The following is a 20,571-nucleotide window of genomic DNA, read 5'->3' as shown; positions in this document are numbered from 1 at the left end:
AGTCAGGACAACAGCTCCTGGAGTTCTTGATTCCCTGCAGGTACGGGTGAAAGCCAAATCAGATTGACACCAATGAGAGCAAGCCCAGCAAGGAGCGTGTGCGTGTCACCGTGCTGGTGCTTCAGAAGCACTCAGCCTAGCAAAGGGACCCGGGCTCCCAAAGCCACCGTGCTGGCAAAGGGCCCTCTCGGAGGTGATACCTGGGCAGGGATGAGCAGCCTGGCACTGCACTGTTTCTTTTTTCCTCCCTAGGAGGGGCAAAGGCTTGTGATGGAAGCACTGGGCCAGAAGAGCATCACTGGCCACCGCTCATTTTCAACTTGGATCGTGATATCCAAGAGCAGGAGCCTTTGGATGTGGCATCCAGGGAGTATCAGGCGGCGCTGCCTGCAATCAGCAGGGCTTATGCCCAGGCCCTGGAGGATATTGCAACAGACAACGTCACGGTTGCAGACTACTCCAAGGACCCGGCAGCGGTGCCCTGCTGCAGTGCTCAGCACGTGGCCTGCCGATGCCACGCACCCGCGCCTCACACAGCCTCCCTGGACCAGCACATGGACAGAGGAGCGACACGGCTTTGTCTGTAAGCAAATAATTGCTCAAGCTGCTCCTTTTCTAATCCCGGTTTCTGTGAATGGGACTGCTGTTCATGCTGGCTGCAGGATCGAGGTTGGCCAGGGGGCAGGGGTGGAGGCTGCAGCTCCCTGTGCCCTGTGCCTTGCAGTGCAGGTGAGGTAGTGGTGTGTCTGGGGGAGCAGGCAGAGGGTCCCCTTTGCTGCAGCTCCATGCAGAGCAGCACTGTCCCTCTGGCTGGAGCAGTTACTGCAGCACCTGGTGGCTCTGGGCTTTTTGTAGGGCTACACGTCCCTGACACCTTGCTAGATGGGATGCTTGGCGTGTCCTGCAGCTGCTGTGCATTGCATAGCAGAGGCCAGAGATTGTTCTGGGACAAGTGTCCAAGTCCTGATATTTTGACAGGCTTTGTGTAAACAGGTGTGCAATGCAGAACCGGGGGAACCGCTCCCTGTCAACTCCCTGCATTTTTTAGGGAGCTCATGGGGAGGGCCCCAGGGTCTCCGGGAAACCCAGGGCTGCAGGCAGACACGGCTCCTGCCGACCCCGATGCGATGCTGCAGGGCTGGGTGAAGCTCTTGTGGGACATTTGTGTGCACATGCGAAACCCTGGGGAGCTGCAGAGGCAAAACTGAAGCTGCAGCTGAAATTCAGAAACCACCAGGATTTCCCAGCAGCTGAGCGAGGGTTTTCTGAAACGCATTTGGACTCCAAATTACGCACCCAGGTCTTTCTTTGGACAAGCCGTAAGCGGCTTGTCTCAAGCAAACCAAGGTGTTACATGAGCCACAGAGAACTGGGAGTTGTAATTACGGGCAGCGCTGCTGAAATGAGAGGGGCTGCCCAACCGTTTGCAATTAGCACTGGCCCTCAGCCTCCCGCAGCAGCGCAGTGTGGCTTTGGCTGGGCTGGGTCTGGACGGTGCCGGAGCCGCCGACCTCTCAGCAGCGCCCCAAACCCAAACGCTAAAGTTTAATCAAGACTGACATCTTTAGGGCCCCACAAAGAACAGCAGGAGCGCGGGCAGCGAGCTGCCAGGGACGGACTGTGAGTTTATTCTGTCTGTAGCCGTAGCAAATCGCAGCTTCTCGTGTATCACCGCAAAAATACGTTGCTTGGGTAAAATAGTACGTACTGTACAAAGACATAAGTTTAATATATCTTCCTATAAGTACATTTATACACATAAAACGGCATAAATTAGAAAAGGGTAAAACAGGTATATAAAATTCTGGTTACATACAAATCGGATTAAATTAGCATTTACAATGTGGTTCTAACATATGGTTTGTTAAATATAGCAGTGTGCGTACAGTACACGGACACCCCACCCAGACACGGATGAAAACGAGGGGTGAGCAGGGCCAGCTATTCACACACACGTACTCTAGTTCAAAGCAGCGGCCCACCTGGGATGGTTTTGTCTTCTTGAAGACTCACAAGTCTGTTCCTCGAGATTCCTGGCTTCTCCAAAGCGCTTCCCAGCAGCTGTCCTACACGCAGATGTTTGCTTCTCATCATGACCTCTTCGCTTTGCCCGGCTGACCTCCACGGCACAAGATTATCTACCAAAATCAAAACAGAACGGCCTTACTTTTCCCAGCAACGGGGTGTGTTTCAAGTTGGTTTTACGTACATGGGAGGAGAAGGGGAGGGATGTCCTGCAGTGTTTTACTTTCCATTCAAAGGCAGATTTGTCAGAGGTTTATTTATTTACTCCCCCCTCCCCCCCACCCCCCCAATTTACAGCCCTGGGAACTGGAACCAGCTGCCTTGGTGGTGTGTCCTGCCTGGGCCGGGCATGGCGCTGAGCGCGGCCCCGCTCACGGGACTGGGGTCACTCTGGGTGAGCTGCGTTTGCCCCACTGAGTCCCTTCAGAAGTTCAGCTTTGGGACAGCAGGAAGGGAAAGGAGCGCGACGTGCATCGCTGGGGATTCCAGATGGAGCCCAGTTACACTCCTACATTTCAGAGTGAATTCTAGAATCAAAGGATGATAGAATCGTTAAGATTGGAAAAGAGCACTGAGATCCCCAAGCCCAACCCACCCCCACCGTGCCCACTGACCACGTCCCCCAGGGCCACATCCCCATGGTTCTGGAACACCTCTAGGGATGGGGACTCCCCCACTCCCTGGGCAGCCTGTACCAATGTCTGACCACGCTTTCGGAGAAGAAATTGTTCCTAACATCCAACCTGAACCTCGATTAGGCAAGACGAAACCAAACCTAAGTATCACCAAAACCATTCAGTGATAAAGCAGCCACAGAGAGGAAAGTGGGAGCAGCAAAGACCCTGAAACACTTCACCTGAGCTACTCGTGTATAAATACACGCCACATGCACCGTCTGGCTTCGTTCTTGATGAACCCTATGGGATTTCTTCTGTGGAACCTCACAGCCCTACCCTGCGCTGCCTGCCGAGGCTGAGCAGCCAGCTGTGAGCACACACCAACAGCTCCTGACACTGCTGGCAGCTTCAGTGACACCAGTGAACCTGCAGAGAGGTGGCAACTGCTTGGTGAGGATGGCAGGGACCATCCCAGCTGCTCGCAGCCATAGCTGGGCTCACTCTTCCCACGGCGTTGTCCAATTGCACGCATCAGGCGCAGTGCTGCTTCCTTGAGCCCGTCTGAGGCACAGGACCCCCTCCTCACCTTCTCCTCCAGCCTGCTGTCCATCTCAGTAACACCTGAGTACCTTCTGCAGGGGATCAACAGTTACTCCAGAGCCGCCAGGAGACCTGAGAGCATTTAATCCAGCCCATCAGTGCAAGCAAGACACGTAATTGAACTTGCTTAACCTCTTGCTACAGGATACTTCAGCAGTGTTGGCATCAGCAGCAGCAACAGCCACGCTCATTCTTGTTGAAGTGTTTTTACATGAGGGCTTCTCCTCTCTTCTCTGACCTGTCCCTCCTTCCATTTAACGAAGAGGCAGCTTTCTACCATCAGCCACAGATTGTGCATTAGACCGAAGCTGCATTTCCTTGTTATTAACAGCCGAGCCTCTGAAGTCTTGCTCACCAGCACTTGAGGTCAGGGGAAGGCAAACTGTTTCAAAATGGAGAGGATGCGCTGGGTCTCAGCACTGCTGCTCCCCCAGAAGTACGTCTGAGTTCAAAGCCGTGCTCGTGGCGTGGGCTGCGGGTAAATATTCCATTTTGTCACAAGTTTTGAGGTTTTTTAATGGCTTTTTGTTGCACGCTGGAAAACAAACAAAACCCTTCCCATGTTTCCGCAAAGCAGAATGCTGTCAAAACATTTTTGTTGGATAAGGTCAGTTTTCTTCTCCCTCCTTCTCCGCACAGCAGTGACCGAGCCCTGAAACCCCTCTTGGACGAGACCCTGAGCCCGAACTTCTCAGTGCTGAGAAAACAGCCAAGTTGAGTGAAATTCAGAACATCAAAACATCCTGACCCAGTCTCCCTGTGCACTGCGCAGCGGGAGCCAGCGCCGCACCAGCTAGCAGAGCAGATGCTGAACACGTTACTGACAGCAACGGAGGGCAGAGCCGAAGTCCTAACTGCACACGCTTTATCTGGAAGCTCCAATTGCTAAGCCGCCGTATCAGGGAGTATTTTTGGAAAGCTCCTTCCCTCTCACACCACCTCCTCCCTAACATTACACATGTAAGTTGCTCGGTCAGGTTAATTACAGCACGGGATTTTGACAGATCAAAGTCCGTTTAATAAAACCCCTGCCTGTACAGCAGGGGTTTGGGGCTGGTTTTTACAGCGCAGTCCCAGCAGGCAGGCTCATTCAGGAGCAGCGTGGTTCCTGCTTGCTGGCATTTGCATGGCCCCAAACCACATGCTCAAAGAGCAGGTTCGTCACAAGGAAGCAAAGGATTTCTCCCTGGCCGTGCTGCTCCTTGAACATTCCTTCCAGCTGCCTGAGCCGGCAGCTGCTCTGCGGCCCAAAGGGCTCTGACCAGAGGGGAGCACTGAAATGTCCTTCATAGGGAGTGGAGTAGGAGAAATAGAAAACTCTTGTTCTCTGTTTCCAACAAGCTACGGTCCAGGTAAAGAGAATCAGTCGGAGATTTATGTGACTTGAAGAGCTGCGTTTAGGCAGTGTTTCAAAGGGAGGCACGAATTACTCATCTTTTATATAAATAACTCTTTGCATCACTTAACATGAAAGTGCCTTACAGAGGAGGTCAGGCCCAGCATATGGAACAAATCCTGGGATCCCAATGAAATTTTTACTTCCTCCTTCTTCAGGCAGATCTCCAGCAGCAGGATATGTGAAAGTGGAGTAAGGAATTCCAAAGTCTGCCAAGTCTACAGCTTGAAATCCATTACAATATTCTGCTGTATGAATGCGTTACTAGCATGAAGATGCTGCTGATTACAACCAGATCACAGCACTGCAAGCAGCACCTGTCCACTCAGGGGTGAAGTATTTCACACAATAAATGCTTATATCACAGGAAGAAGAGCAGGAGAGACACTGCCAGGCTTAAGTTAGATTTTTTAAAGCCAGTATGTTCTTCCAATGGTAACTGAGAAAGTGCCACTTACTTAAAAAACCAAAACAATGGTTTAAAAATCTGTTTTGTTTTTCTGGAAATGAGAGGTTTCCAGAGAACTGATGAGGTTCAGGTATGGTGCAGTTGTTTTCCATAAGCTAATACAACTGATTGAAAATGCAAGAGGGAAAACTAAGTTTTTATTTCTAAATGATGGCATGGTTCAAATTAAAGCTATTCCTGATAATACTAGAAATCTGAGCAAGGCACAAAGGTCAGATCTGGATCTGAACTCCACTCTGCATATGCTCTCCATTCTCATTTGTTCAGGTCTCTCTCTAATTATTAGGCTGATCATCTTTGCCCCATCCCAGCTGCCATTTAGTAGAGGTGGGATGTTCCTGGCGCTCTCCCTATACCTTAATTAGATATTTTAAGCTTCACAGCTAAATGGGACAAGGTCAGGGCAACAGAATCTCTTCTGTCAGAGGTCAATACTTTCTTCTTAGCATGAGGGTTGAACTGCTGTTTTAGGGGTCCCGAATGCTCACAGGAGGAAACTCATTCTCGTCATCAAGACACACTGGTCCAGTTGCAAACTCATGCTCTGGGATCACCTCTCCTCGCAGGGCACCACCGTCCTCCGAATAACCTGCAGCAGTGAAAATGGAAAGCTTTGCTGATAGGAGGCTGGAAACAAACAGCTGCAATGCTTTTATCAGTGTTTTAACACAGCTGGTTTCTCTGGCATTGGCAGAGCATTTGGGGGCGGCAGAAGGGAGAGGTATCTCCATCAGTGCTATTGACCAGGGAACGGACTGCGTGCCAGGGGTTTTCTTCCTCCCACCCTAAATATAAGCACCAGTTCCAAAATAGGATCCACATCTGTATGTAGACCTTAATACCTGGGGATATAGTGAGATAGTCACAGAGTCCTCCCCTGCAATAATTCAGTGCTAGCTTCATTGCTATAAGGTATATGAGGTTCAGAAGAATCTGCAGCGATCCTGGCACAAAAATAATGAGATCTGACTTCCACAACCATGATTTCAACCCCTGCAAACCAGCCTGGCCACAGCCAGCAGCTGCCAGGCCAGCAAAGCAGAACATAACTGTCCCATTCCCAATGGAATGAACTGGGTGAGCTGCAGAAGGCCCTGCTGCCCCAGTCTGCCTTGCACATGGGGTGTTTATGGTTGCAGTGAACCCCTGCTTGTTCAGAGACTTCCCACTTTGCTCCAGGAGCTATCTTGCTCCTTTGCTCCCGGGAAGGGCAGATGCAGTGCTTACCTGGCATGGTCGAAGTTGAAGGCACTGTACTTTGTCTGGCTACAGTTGCTGCATAAGATTGAGGTAATGGAGGCTGAAGGTCATTTTCTTTGTTCTCCTCCATTTTTCCTGAGCCAAGCAGACTAATTGTACAGGAGCAGAAGAGGGGAGAAGAGTTAGTTCTGATCCCATTTGCTCCTCCCCCAGCACTAGCTGAGGCATGCATTTGTACCCATGTCTCCTTGAGGCACATCACCCAAATGAAAAGTTGGAAGGTGCCCAGGCCATTGCCAGATGGGGGTTGGAACTAGATGGTCTGTAAAGGTCCCTTGTATCCCAAACCATCCTATGGTTCTATGATTTGTAACACTGCACCGAAGCTTTGACTGCAGCCCAAACAGTGCTGCAGAGGAGGAGATCATTATGCTCTACAAATAAAGCAGGGGGGATGCAGAAGATAGGGAAAGCAGTACTTCAGCTAGAGGACAATGCTGGCATGAGAATAGAAGGGAACAAGACTGACCACAAAAGCTTTAGGTTACAAAGGCAAACAGTGTTTCTAATCATGGAGGGGGCTCCAAAGGGCTTCCAACAGGAGTGGACTAGATGGGAAAAGCAGCGCTGGCTAGTTTCAGACGGAGCCTGAGCAGAGATATAGTATGATGTAATGTAACTCATGACCCAAGGGCCCTTTTCAGTCCTCTGATGCTAAAAGAGGAACCCACATACGACGCAGGGCTGCCAGCTCCGGACAGCCGCAGCACAATGGGAGCACGGGAGGGGGGTCAGCAGCGTCTGAAGGAGGCGGGAGGCCGGCGGCCGGAGCACGCTGGACAGCGCAGCTTTGAAGCCCTTTTGTTTTGTGGCTTTTAAAAATCTGTTGGCATTTTCCTGGCTGCCGGCCACGTCCCGGCTTAGAGCACATGTTACATCACACCCCAGCCCAAAGGCTTCACATCTGGAGCCAAGTAGCCCAGATGCGGGGTTACGTGCTTCATCAGCTTGGCATACAAACGGAATGGCAGCACGGAAGGCTCTGCCGCGGCGCTGCCTGCCTGCAGGCATCCGTGTGTGTGAGGTTTTGTTGACGGAAGAGCTGCTCCCAGAGCTGCTCCACACGATCACAGCCCCAGAACTGGCTCTCAGCACACACTGATGCCTGGGAGAGGTGCTCCGCTCTCCTGCCACCCTCGGGTCAGCGCTCTGCTGCTGGAAGCATCTCCTCAGGCCCACCTCTGCCATCTAGGCTATGTCCCACAGCTGCCTAGGGTTTTGAGATGTCCCTGGTTTCCTCTGCACGATGGCCCAGGTCCCTGCTGCTGACATGGTGCTTGCTGATGCCTGCTACATCAAGCAACTAAAATCACAACTCACTTCTAATGTTCTTGCTCCTACAGATCCATTTTGTGCTTGCAGGTGAAATTTCCCTTTCTCAGTTTTTAAGGATCAGCATTTATCTCAAATATGTAGGGAACATCAATGCACTGGAGGGGCATTTACCTGTGTTTCTTAATTAAGACACACTCTCCTCCATCTTGCGGGTCCAAGTTGTAGATATAGAGATGTCCATCGGATGTAGTCACCAGCAGTCGAGGCAGCTTCTGAATCCTAAGGAGAAAAGCACTGTGAGTCCGAACACGACAGCTGCATGCACACACAGACAGCAAACACACACACTGTGTGCTCTGCAGGGTGCAAGGTAACGGGCACAGTGGTGGTGGTGAGCGTACATAGCTGTGTCTGCTTGAAGGCTGGTGTGGCAGAGGGACACAGATGTCAATACATACGTGGAGAGGGCACAGATGTTCCTTTGTCCAGAGACACTGAGGCGGACAGTGGCAAAGGCTCGATCTTGGTTCATCATGCCTGACACTTGGGCAGGGAGGTAGTTGGTGGCAGCCTGGAACATCTTTCCCATGTACCCACTCCAGGTTGGAGGCTCTTCTGGGCGGCTGGGGGCGGGGAACAAACAGTGCTGTACAGGCAGGCGTCCAAAGTGGACACCCATGGGGCAGGTTAGCTCAGGTTGCTCCCTCACCTGTCAGTGAGATGCTCCAGTTTAAAGATGTGCACTGTCTCTGTGTTACTTGAAGCACACAGGAACTGAGAATCCATGCTGAACACCAGAGAGCTGATATTCACATACCTAGGGTCAAGCACACACAGAACTGGTCACTGCTTGGCTCCCCACTGCATGGGAACCATGAGGTTTTACTTGCAGAGAAGAGGACAGGGAGAGAGAAGACCCAGCCCATCCCTGCCATCAAGACTTGGGCACTGTGCAAGTGACTTAGCAGCTTCAAAACACCTCCTTTGAGAAGAATCAGGATGATAGCTCCGGAGACTTCATTATTTCAAGTAAGAAACAAAAAAGAGACAGAGAAGATGGACTGAATCTACCTCTGTTCTCTGCAATTGCCCTGTTCTGTGACACACTGAATGGAATCGCTAAGCTTGCTGGAGGCAGCTGGGCGCAGCGCTGCTGTCTGGCACAATGACATTTCTATCCGATACGCTCACTCTTGTTTTCTTTCTGCAATAGATGCCAAAGCTGCCAGGATCTGACAGTGCTCTGTCCCCATGTTTACATTTCTGCTCCGGGAGCCCTCTGTGTACTTGTCACCGATAGAAGCATGAACTGACCTTTTCATCCCTCGACGGAATTCATAGAGCTTTTGCCCACCAGGAATGGAAAATACACGAATGACTGTGCCCTGCAAAAAATGCAGATGGAAAGATCACACAGGAGCAGGGCAAAGAGCACGAGCCCTGACACACCCAGGAAACTCAGAACATGCAGAGGCTCTGTTTGTCAGGTTGGGTCAATATGGACACGATACGCTGGCCTCCTACAAAAAAGGGGCTGCCCTGAGGTCCCCCGTCCCCGTATCCCATGCTCCAGGGCTGGCCGTGACTCTCTGCCAGCCATGGGCCAGCAGTGGCGAGGAGGTTGCTCCCAGCAGCGCTCACTCACTTTTTCAGAAGCGCTTGCCAGCTTCGACCCGGTGGAGTTGAAGGTTAGGGCAGCCAGAGGCCCGTCGTGGGCAGCAATCGTGCAGGCTGTTTTCTGCAGGACAGAAGGTGATGTGAGTGTAAAGAGACACGCTGCTCCTCAAACTGCGTAAGCGCAGGGCGTTCTTGCCTCACGCCCTATCCAGGATTGCCCACGTGTATTCAAGGGACCATACTGCAGTTCTGGTATCCCTTCAACAGCCTCAGCATTTCTTTCCCTGCCCTCCCTCGAGCTCATTCTCCACCTGCTACAGGCACTATGCTTACCAAATGCTCCTCCTGGACGCAGAGGTCCTGAGCTCCTTGCCCCTCGAGCAGGCTGCACGCTCGCAGCCGTGCCCCAAAGCCTGGCATTCCTTTGTGCCTTGGCTCCACACACTGTGGCTGTACAGCAAACACTGCTGCGGCCCCAGTGCCCGTGGGGAGCCCTGGTCCCTGCGAGCACCTCTCCACAGCAGCAGCGTGTTTTCCCCATGCGTGCTCTGCTCCTCCTCTGCTGCAGATCTTCAGCTCCTGCTGCGTGTACAGAGCAGCAGCCTTATGTAATCCAAAGCCCTGGCATAAACAGCAGATAACCACGACCCTGCTCCTACCCAGGGACAAATTTCCTGAGGAGGCTGTGAGCACCTCACCTTCTCCATGGCTCGGGGTTCAGCATCCCTCACAGCCTGTGGCACAGCAAATCAGCTGCTCACGTCCTGTGCCTGGAGCAGCTCCAAGCTCCATGAGCCACCCCGCTCACTTCACTCCCTCTGGGCATGTGGCTGAAGCTCGCTGAGCCCTATCTGTGCCAGCCTGGCAGCTGCCCTCAAGCATGGGTCACATTTCCCTCAATATCCAGTACTGGGAAATGGATGTTCTGATCTCAAAGAGTCTGTCTGCTTTGTGCGATGGCCAGGCCAGGGGGGTAGGGAACGTGCCTGCCCCAGGCAAATATTCCTTGCAGCCCAGCGGAGTGCATTTATTCATCTCTCCCCAAGGCCCTGTTGGCTCTGCTGTGGTTCTGTTTGTTTTCAGTCCCTGCCGGTATCCAAATGGGCGAGCTTCACACTTACCAAAGTATTTCCGTCGTAAAGTGCGATCTCTCCGCTGCTTGCACTGCCGGGATAAGCCAAGTAGGAGTTGGCGTGGTTGATTGAGAGAGCACACAGACCTGGCAGGGCAAGAAGGACACAGCTGAGGTTGTTTGCTGGTGGAGCACAGAAAGCAGAAACGTGGCCATGGACACCGCAGGGGTTCGGGTGCTGTCTCATTTTGGGATGGTGTACGGTACCGGCTGTGCGCCAGCTGCACGCTGGCAATGCCTCGGCCATGGGGACACCTGCTGGTACGGGACAGTACGGCTCCTGCACCCCGCCAGGCCTCCCCAAACCCTGCCCTGAGAGAGCCCCTGTCCTGCTGAAGCTCTTGGCTTCTCCCCCTTAATCATCTCCTTTGAAAAGGCAAGAATGTAGGGACCAAGGGAGCCTTGGTCTGAGGGCTAACAGGGCTGCTGTCCGGGCACATCTGGACAGCTGCAGATGTGAGCAGGGCTAAGTGCACAGCTGGAGCTCAGCCGAGCTGCAGCCACGGGGCCGGGCACTGCCACTTCCTTCTTTGGTAGGATAGGAAAAGGGAAGCAGAGGGAGATAAAGCAAATGCCATAGTTGTTCAGGGAGCTTCTGGCAGATGAGGAACTTGAGACGAACTAAATTTTAACCACACGGGGATTTCTTCCCTGTAAGAACCATCTGTTTTTCTGCCAACATGAGGATAAAGTCTCCCAGACATCCCCTTCCAAGTGAGCAGGAATTGCAGGAAACGACAGGGATGGATGAACGCGTGTGCAGGGCTGTCCGTCCGCCTGTCCCCCCGGTGACCCAGGAACACAGCACCTCTTCCTGCCTCTCATTTCTGCCGCTGGCGGAGGACCCATCGCAGTGGATCATGTCACACACAGCAATGGATCTCACTTGCTTCCTGCCCCATGTCTGCGTGCTCCCAGTCATCCCAGCACTCAGCCGGGGGCTCAGCATGACCCCAGCTTCCTGGCTGCCGCCCGGGGGTCCCACGTCCTCGACGTGAGGAGGAAGCTGCAGGGTTAAAGGCTGCCGGGGCTGTGCTCCTCGCTGCCCAAACAGGACACACGCACGCGGGCACATGTGCGCACCGACACGCGCACGCACGCTGTGCAAGCTGTCATGTCAGGACACTGCTCTGGCCCTGGCCCAGCAGTAGGGAAGAATCAGCTGAAGCTCTCGTTTTAGGTCATTGTTTATAACTAAACAAAGAGACCGCAGCACAGCCAGGAGCTGCAGGATGGGCCAGAGGCCCCTGAGGTCCACTCCCTATCAATGAGAAGTATTTACATCATGCCAAGGACTGTGCACGTTGCGGGGAAGTGGAGCAGAGGCAGCAGAGGTGATGGCACCCAAGGAGGGCGGGCTGGGAGGAAAGCAGAGACAGCTCTAAGACTGCTGTACAGAGCAATGCTGAGTCTGAGGAGGGTCTTCCCCAGCCCAGACAGCAGCGGGGGTCAGTGCAGCCCCTTCTAGTGAGGGCCTAGGGAAGGCTGAAGCTCCACAAAGCGAGCTCTGAGCCGGCCGGTGTGAGTCACCCTCTCCCTCTGCTACGCGCCTGTCTGGGAGAAGCAAATGGGAAACCAGGCCAGGGGAAAACACAGATGTGAGTGTACTGAGCTGACCTCAGAGACGCGCTATGAGCACAGAGCACAAGCCATACGGCAGCCTTTGAAAATGCTCTTCTGGTCCTGGCAGCCTAGAGACAGTCAGTGGGCACAGGAGTGGGCATGGCTCAGCACAGCACCTCTGCGGCTGCCACTTCACAGGGGGCTTCCTCCAGCAGCATGGAGAAACACCCACAGCATGGGAGAAGCTTGGCTTTGCCGCCAGGGCAGCAGGTCCAGTGGAGTCTCGGGGTTCAAGGGAACCACCTGAAGTAGTTCCCAAAGCTGCAGTTGACCCACAGACCAGCCCTCACAGTGTGCACATCAAGCACGAGCACTGAGCACAACATCCTCAGTGCAAATCCTGCCTCTGACATGAGTCACCTCACAGCCTCCCTGGGGCTCTCCTGCCCTCCCTGGAGCAGTTCGGGCTGGGACTGTGAGGGGACAAGAGCCACCAGCGCCCTCCTGAACAGCAAGCATGCTGATGGTGACAGCCAGCCAGCCCTGCTCTGACGAGCCCTGCTCCCTGGGGGCTTTGCTTCATGCACTGGCTGTGGAGCGATCAACCTGGCTCGTGTGCTCGCCTGGAGCTGGAAGCTCACAACGAAGCAGTGTGGTTTCCTCTCAGGAGAGAGATTCACTCCTTATTTGAGCAAGCATGAAAAACAACAGACTCGCCCACCCTGGGCATTTTCCTCTCCTGCGTGGAGGAGGCCGGCCAGACATTACCGAGCGGACAGCCCGCGGCGCGTGCGATCATCCTGGAAAGGCTGCGCACATCGCCCCGCAGGAAGCATCGCTTCTCCTGGCATGCGTGTGCGAGGGGAGCCCGAGGTCACTGCACTGCCCTCAGCCGTGTGACAGCAGCATGGGCTACGCAACGTGCTGCCGGTCCCTGGTGCACGGCCCGAGCTGAAGGAAAGCGACGGGAGCTGGGTCCTGCACAGCACCAAGTGGAGGTCCCACAGTGACTGCCCCGTGAGTGTGCAAATCCCCAGATCCCTGCTCCAAAAAGGAGCAGCAGGCTGGGCCTGCCTTGGCCTCCTGGACACACTGTCCTCGGCGTCAGGGCTGGGAGCGAAGCTGACGTTGGGGGATAACGGGAGCACACGTGGCACGGCACTTGTCACTCAGCTCATTTCAATGACAGCTGCTGTGGTGAAAAGGTTTTAGAAAATTAAGCCTGCACGAAGCCCTATGATCCACAGCAGCCTAGTCCTGACCCAGCGACCGCTGATTGCTGTTGCTTTTAAACCGTGACCTGATCAGAACAGCTCCAGGCCCGGGTATCCCCTTCCTGCCTGCAGCTGCTGGGCTTTCTCAGGAAGGTTTTAAACTTTAATTATATTTGCAGTATTTAGCATGTTTAATCTACACGAGGAGGCCATCTGTTAAGACCTGAAGTAGGTCAGGGGAGAAGCCAGAACAGCATCCCTTGAAAGCCCAGGAGCCAGGCATGAGCGCATCAATAACTTCACAACCAACCGCCCTTGGAAAGCTGCTGCGGTCTGTGACCGGGATGTCACAGCTCCATCCGGCAGCGCTGCCGTGGGCGCTCAGCCAGGCTTCCCCGCTCGCTGCTAAAAACTGCTCCTCTCCATCAGCTGGATTCACCCTACTCTGTGCAGGGAAAATCTGTTCCGCAGCCACCCGCCCTGCCCCGTGGGTTTCTCCAGCGTGTTGTGGAACAATAGCAGGTGGCGGGCCAGGCTCGGAGGAACTCCCTTGGCAGGGCTGGCTCAGAGGCACGGTGGAATCAGCACTGTGCCTGGCTGTGTTTTCTGCCCCAGGTGCTCTTTGCAGCGCTGCTCACTCTGGGAGCTGGCTCTGAGCGCCTGGTTGATCACAGGAGCCGCCTGCCTGGCGGAGCAGCGTGCCCGGGGTGTGAAGCCGGACTGCAGGGAGTGCCGAGGCGTGCCCCCACGGCTGACTCATGCTGGCAGCAGGGAAGCAGGGCCCCTCTGTCCGGAGGAAAAGCGCTGTGGGACTCTGACACAGGGCACACGGAAGGGAGGGTTGGGAGCTCCAGAGGGAGAACGTGAAGTCGCCCTGAATGTGGAGGGGAGTTGGAGTCCTGGCCTGTCTTACAGCTTTGGTCTTGTAACAGGGAAGAAAGGCGTGCTCCAGGAAGCCATGAGATGCATGGACATCCCTTCCAGGATGGGAAGGGACTGAACCTTACTCAAACCGTGCTGACCATTTCTGCTCTCTTTGAAGCATTTATTCAGGACAGAGCAGGGTTTCTTCTCTCATAAGCCTGACTACTGCCTCCATACATTTCTGGCTCGTCAATGCTGAATTAGTTGTGCTGCTAAGAATACACATACCACAGGCTGGTTTGAATTCTAAAACAAATACTGTGGCCGCAGAAGGCTCCTGCAGAGCTCACCTCTCCCTCACACACAGTTTCCTTTGCTTACCAGTTGTATTTGGGGGCGTATCCAGGATAGTCTTCAAAAGCTTCATGTCCTTGATGTTATGGATGTAAATTGACTCCTCCAGGCAAACAATCAGCCTCTGCAAGAACACAGGTACAGAACCTCACCAGCACTGCTCCCATACTTGGCACACTCAAATATTGCTGTCATAAAAACTCAGGAGGGATTTTGCTGAAATGCTGCAGAAACATGACCTCTTCTACATCCCCTCCCACTGGACACCCTTTGATTCTGGATGGCTCTGCTTCCGAGAGCTGACTGCAACTGGTCTTGCCTTAGAAAGCAGACAGAACATGGTCACAATTTCTCTGTTACTCTACAAGCTGATCTTCCACATCCTCAGGCCCTAAGAACACGACGACAGACCTTGGTTATACCCTTGCCATGGGTCTTGGTTACCATCTATTTCTACCTCAACTTTTCTTTGCAGTTCTTTTCACAGCAAACTATGTTTTGATCATAAAGACCAGGGAACAGAGAGGCTCCCAGTCCTGCTTGTCAGGCTGCCTGCAGATGGGATTTCCTGCCCCTTGCCCTGACTTTTTCCCAGACTGGAAGCAAGCATCTAAGTGGTGGGCCTCGCACTACTGCTAAACCTAATGTGTCAGCATAAGCAGGCAAGACTGTGCTTTATGTACCCAAAGCTGTGAGGCAGAATTGCATAAAACTGGGCTAGGAACAGTTTGTTCAGGAATAGTCACAGAGGTTGGTGCTTCACACCTTGTGTTTGCACCATCTTGGCAGACAGGCAGGGTATTTCCAAGCTTATGTGCTTGCACCTCTTCTGTGGAACTCATCAGGAACAAACACCCACCCAGCAGGAGGCAGCTGCGGAGTGAGGAGCAGCCAAACCGCAGGAAGGAAAGGCAGAAAGGGAAAAAGGAAGCCTAATATTGCAACCTTAGCATTGGGCCATCATTTCTGTGATTGCACTACTTTGTGTCGCAGCGTGGTCCAGATCTCTATGAGTTACTGCAGAGGCATTTTATATAGAGGCTTTTTTTGGGACCAGGCTTTGGATCTGGCTGGAGGGCTGTGCTTTCTGACCCCTGGGTGTGCACAGCTCCACCTATATTAGTGCCATATGTCCAGAAGCTCTGAAAACATCCCAATAAAAGTGTGAGGCCAGAATCTGCCCGGGCTCCTGAAGCCAAAGCACCCAAATCCATGTACGGGATGTACAGAGCCTCCACCTCTTTAGAAATGAGGCCACTTATTTAGTATCTAAATGTAGAGTTTAGTTACTAACTTGAAAACACCCACATTAGAAAATCTTTGCCTCGCTCCACCATTACTCTCAGATCAAACTCTTTCCCACTTCTATTCCTGCTAACCACAGCATCTGGGGCTGTGTCACAGCCATTTTGCATTTCCAGGAAGACTTTGCCTTTTCTGCAGTAACAGCCATCAACTTGCTAGCAGGGACCGTCAGAGTCATATTTATACAGCTGATTTCAGCAAAGCCACCGTGTGCTTTCCCAGAACTGCAAAACGCACTGCTATTGATGTACAGGTGAAGGGAAGCATTCCAGATGATGACAGCAAAGCAGCAAGCCAGAGCTGTAGCAAGAGATGCTGGCACTGACAGGGACAGGATCCAGGAAAGCGCAAGAAAGGTGATGGGGGTGCGAAGTGAAAAGGCCGGGCAGGCTCAGTGGGAGCTGGAGAGGGCTGGTTCTCTGCCTCCTGCCTTCTGCACAGCCCCAGCTGACATCAGTGCAAAACCTGCTGAGATGAGGAACGAGTTTTAGCCTCACTGTGCACAGAGAGCCTCACAGAAGGTGCCTGGTCCTGCGATGGCTGCACACGATTCAAGGCACTGCACCTCGCGTTTCTGCTCAGTACTGAAGTTTGACACAAATCGGGTGAGGTGGCTGAGTTGTATGTTGAGGACTTGGATGCGTTGGATATGAATTCAGCAGGGTTTTAACACAGTGACTGAGAATCCGGGGAGGCTGTAGGGGTGATTCTCACTGATCTCACACAGTACAGCCTTACCCTCTGCTTTGAGACACACCCTGACCGAGCTTCATGCGTATGCGAGTTATAACGGAGCCTGAAACAAAGAATTCCTGTGGATCAGCAACATCCAAGGGACTCTTTTGTTTGCACAAGGATTTTTCACGGAGAGGTCAAGTCAGAACATGCACTGTTTGCTTGAGATCTGTTCCAGTTTTATTTACTACCATTTTCCTACGTTAACAGCTTATATGAGATTTGGCCTTATATGAACTTTTAACATCATCTTCAGGCAGTCGCTGGAGCAGCACATGGGAAAAATCCTGGACTTAATTTACTCACACACCTATCTCCTAGAAATGCTGAGCAGAACCTCCCAGTTTATTTTTATACAGAGACATCCATCTGCAATTCAAGGGAAGTTCTTATTTTGCCAGTTTCTCTGTAAGCTTAAGTGAAAAAAAATCCATTTAGGATTTAATTGTAGTACAGGAACTTCTGGTCAAACACAGCCTTACTGGAAACTCAACCCAGAGTTTCCTTATGGGAGAGCCTTACTGCAGGTCCCACTGTTGCTAAGTGAGGAGAAGCTGATTATATACAATTACCCAGACTGCTTATTTCTTCATTGTAAAATGTCCTGAGCTTCTTATGGCGCATACTTTGAATATAATTATGGATAAAAGAAAGGTGACTTTAAATGTCCCAATAGGGCTCAGAGCTGCATAAGGCTATGTCAGTTGAGAGGATAACAGTCTAAAAGCCTCCTTCTACATGGCCTGAACGTTTTCTACTCCTTTAAAAATAAAACACAGTGCCTAGCAGTACTTGACAAGCAGCCTTTTGCCTCCACGACGGAGTTCACATTAGTCCTGGGTTTTGTTACCAACTTTAACAGTCTCATCTGCAAAAAAAGATGGCAGAGGTGCTCCTGGATTCAGGATGGGGAACCCAGGGGAGGGAGGAAGATGAAGAAAAGATGTTTTTTTTTTTTGGCAGAACTGCACGTTGAGTAAGCCAGAAGGCAAACAACAACAAGCCTTTGTGTAACTGCTAAGAAAACAAGGACTCAGCGTAATTTTACAGAAGCAGTTATGGCAGCTGATACCCACAGCCATCCTCCTCGCTCACAGGTAGCCAGGCCTGAAGTGGAGCTGGTAGAAGAGGATGTGGGCTTATCCCTCCAAGCCCTGACCAGGGACACAGTACAAACCCAGGGTGCTGCTGCTCTGCTGGGCAGCAGGGTCCCAGTTGGACTCTGGTCTGTGCAGAGTCAGCACCAGCGAAAAGCCAGAGTGGGACGACTCTGGCTAACCTATTTCCCCAGCTCCTTACCTGACGATTCAGCCGGATGGACAGGATGTTACTGGAATAGCTATAGTTGCAGATCTCCGTCCCTTTCTTGAAGTGGTAGACATTCATTTGCTGTGGCTTGGCATGACTGACCACAACCACAAGGCTGCTGGAGAACAGACGCTCCACGATGTAAACATCTGGGATTTCATCTGGGCACAGAAAGAAAGTGAGACGGTCTTTAGCTTTGTTTATGGTTGGTTTGTTTGCAGCGACAAGTGAAGCTCAACTTGGGAAGAAATAGGGTTAGGCTCAGGGCTAAGAAGTTCAACATCAGCTTCTATTAAAGATTTCTCGTAGCTGGCACAAAGCAGGAAGGGGTTAATGAAGCCTCTCCTGAGGGCAGAATGCTGTCATCCCCTCCTGGGCAGAGCCCTCCAGCTGTAGTTAATCCGTGGGGTGGGATATAAAAAAGGAAGAGCTCATTCCTATGAAAGGAAATGAGAGTCAGCTTGGTCAGGGACCTTCCTAGAGGCAGTGAACAGGCCAGGCCTTACCAAGGTAAGGAACAGCTGTGTGTAACTCACTGTCTGTTCTGCACGGTGTCTGATTTCTCCTAGCCTTCTCAGGACATGGGGAGGCTGGCACATTTGCTCTTCCAGTTGCTGAGGTGAACAGTGGTGCAGTATGTCTTACAGTGACCACATTTGGGATCTTATGTTGAAAAGGCACTGTTACAATGACCTTTTTGGACTTGTACTTAAATAACTGGGAACTACAACTTCTATTTAAATAGTCCTGAACCAGTGCTTGGGCTGTTCTGCATTGGAGGTATAAGGACTAATCTCCAACCATGATGTATGACTATGCATCTTAGCCCCTTATAACGAGGGTAACACCCACAGGGATCTGTTTCTCTTTGATCCTTGGATCTGACTGCATGGACAATCCAAACTCCTAAACAACTTTAAAATATGGCTGTGGCTTGCTGCCGTATAGCAGCTCACTTATCCCGTAAGGCAAAGAAGGAGCTTGAACTTTGTGCCACATGAAGCTGCTATGCCTGGTTGCTGAAGCTCCCAGTGTAGCCAGTGGAGAGTATCTCCCAGAAGTGGGTTGTATCTTGTTCGGTGCTATCTCAGCTGAAGCAGTTCTGGTTCTGGCCTGAACAAGACCAGAGTACGTGCTCCTTAAGGTCTGACTTGTCTTGTGTGGTTAAGTGCACTGCATGCTGCTCTGAGCACAGCCAATGGCCGAAAGCCTGCTGTGAATGACCTCCTTAGACTGGAAGCCCATTAAAAACATTTTACAAGTAAATAACACATTGGACTAAAAGCCTGTGAGTTATCCAGAATCCATGCTGGTGGCCTGCAGCCTCTCATATGTGAAACATTCAACCCACAAACTAGCTCTAAATACTGGTTTCCAGAACAAGCTGCTGCTGTCAGATGGACAAGCAGTGAGGAAGAAGCTGGATTCTAAACTTGTGGGACTCCTTCAACTCTGTTAAAGTACTGCTGATGGCTCAGGAGTTTCTCCACAGCTGCAGTTGACTCTAAAGGCTGCTGTGCACAGGGCATTAACCAGGGCCATTCCTCTCCTGATAAGTGAGCAGCTGAAATAGATGCCATTGCTGCAACAGCAATAAGAAGGATCACTCCCTCAAAACAAACCAAATTGCAGTAATACAGCTAAAGCCTGCACCAACACCCAGAGAGAGGAGACTTACTGCTTTCATGGACCTGGTCCAGTTGCTCCACGGAACTTAAGGAGAAAAGCCTGTATCCAGTTGTGGTTCCAATTGCCAGGGAGCTGCAAAGATAAGACAGAAACCCCCTGGTTTAGCTCCAATAGTGAATTTACAGCAAGGAGTCCCTGCACATAAGAGGAATGGGTAATTCATCATACAGTGGTCTGTGAAGGCACAACTTCAGCATCCACTCAGCCAACTACATATAATGAACCGAAACATCCTGCTTTCTATCTGAGGATGCTGCAGCCCACAGAGCATCTGTGTGCAATAGTGTCACCCACTGGGATTCTGTGGCTGCCGAGGGAACAAAGAGTCATCTCTCTGGCTGCAGGCAGGGCCTCTGGGACACACCTGCTGCATCAGACAGGAGCTTTCTGAAGCCAGGAGTGGCTCTGCCCGCAGTGAGGGCCGCAGGCACACGGCACAGCCGTGCCAAGGGCTGGCTCTGCTCAGACACTGAGCAGCAACAACCCAGCCCTCAGCGAGCAGCTGCCCTGGAATCCCCTGTGCTGGCAGCTGCGGGCTCACATCAGCAGCACCGCGCTGCCCTTTGTTTGGGCACTGTGCGGGGCCGGGAGGCTGAGAACACCTCCCCAGGAGCGCCTGCAAACCTGACCGGAGCTGCCGGCCCTAGTGGCATTCACTGTGCTGCTGGACAGTGCTTCTCAAGAACGGGCTGGGGCAAGGTAGGCCACAATTCGGAGCCGGGGAGGCTCGGCGGTGCCGCTGCTGGAACCTCCGCTCGCTCTCAGCCGAGGGCAGCGGGCAGATCCCCGCTGACAGCCCGAGCCCCGTTGACAGCCGCTCTCCGGCTGCCCGTAGTCTGACCGGGAGGCACCGGCCGGGCCCTGCGCCCCGCGAGGACCTTGAGGGCCGCCCGTCGCGGCGCTGCCGGCCAGGCCCGGCCCTGCCTGAGGGGAGCGGCCCCGCTCCGGGCTGCCCCCGCCATCGCTCAACGTCGCCCCCCGCCTCGCTTACGTGCAGTCCTGGTTGTAGGAGAAGCAGCTGAGCGCCGCAGGCCCCCCCAGGGCCTCGGCCGCGGCCTCCATGGAGCGGGCGCGGCGGCTCGGCCCGCTCCGGCCCCCGCCGCGCCGCCGCCTCCCCCACGCCGGCCCCGGTTCCGCGGCGCTGGCGG

The 20,571-nt window shown here is 52.8% G+C and overlaps 2 protein-coding genes across 13 annotated transcripts in view; one reads left to right on the top strand and one right to left on the bottom strand.

Moving 5' to 3' along the window:
• ARSG (arylsulfatase G) overlaps positions 1-1,819 on the top strand; it is a 40,784-nt gene extending 38,965 nt beyond the window's left edge. For all 12 annotated transcript variants that reach the window (XM_021414597.1, XM_021414596.1, XM_021414599.1 and 9 more), the window contains one exon: positions 253-1,819. In XM_021414597.1, coding sequence (XP_021270272.1) covers positions 253-587 — 335 coding nt within the window. In that variant the 3' untranslated portion in view covers positions 588-1,819. The remainder of the gene's footprint in view (positions 1-252) is intronic.
• Positions 1,689-20,571, bottom strand: WIPI1 (WD repeat domain, phosphoinositide interacting 1). The gene is made up of 13 exons (XM_021414610.1): positions 20,415-20,571; positions 19,413-19,495; positions 17,726-17,895; positions 14,414-14,510; positions 10,381-10,478; positions 9,288-9,380; positions 8,957-9,027; positions 8,352-8,459; positions 8,101-8,265; positions 7,814-7,921; positions 6,335-6,456; positions 5,596-5,696; positions 1,689-2,138 (listed from the first exon to the last, which is right to left on the bottom strand). The coding sequence occupies exons 1-13, from the start codon at positions 20,483-20,485 to the stop codon at positions 2,091-2,093; spliced, it is 1,335 nt and encodes a 444-aa protein (XP_021270285.1). The 5' UTR covers positions 20,486-20,571; the 3' UTR covers positions 1,689-2,090.

Source organism: Numida meleagris, chromosome 17, assembly GCF_002078875.1.
Source record: "Numida meleagris isolate 19003 breed g44 Domestic line chromosome 17, NumMel1.0, whole genome shotgun sequence".
Taxonomy (NCBI): Eukaryota; Metazoa; Chordata; class Aves; order Galliformes; family Numididae; genus Numida; species Numida meleagris.
This window is presented reverse-complemented; position numbering and strand designations above follow the sequence as displayed.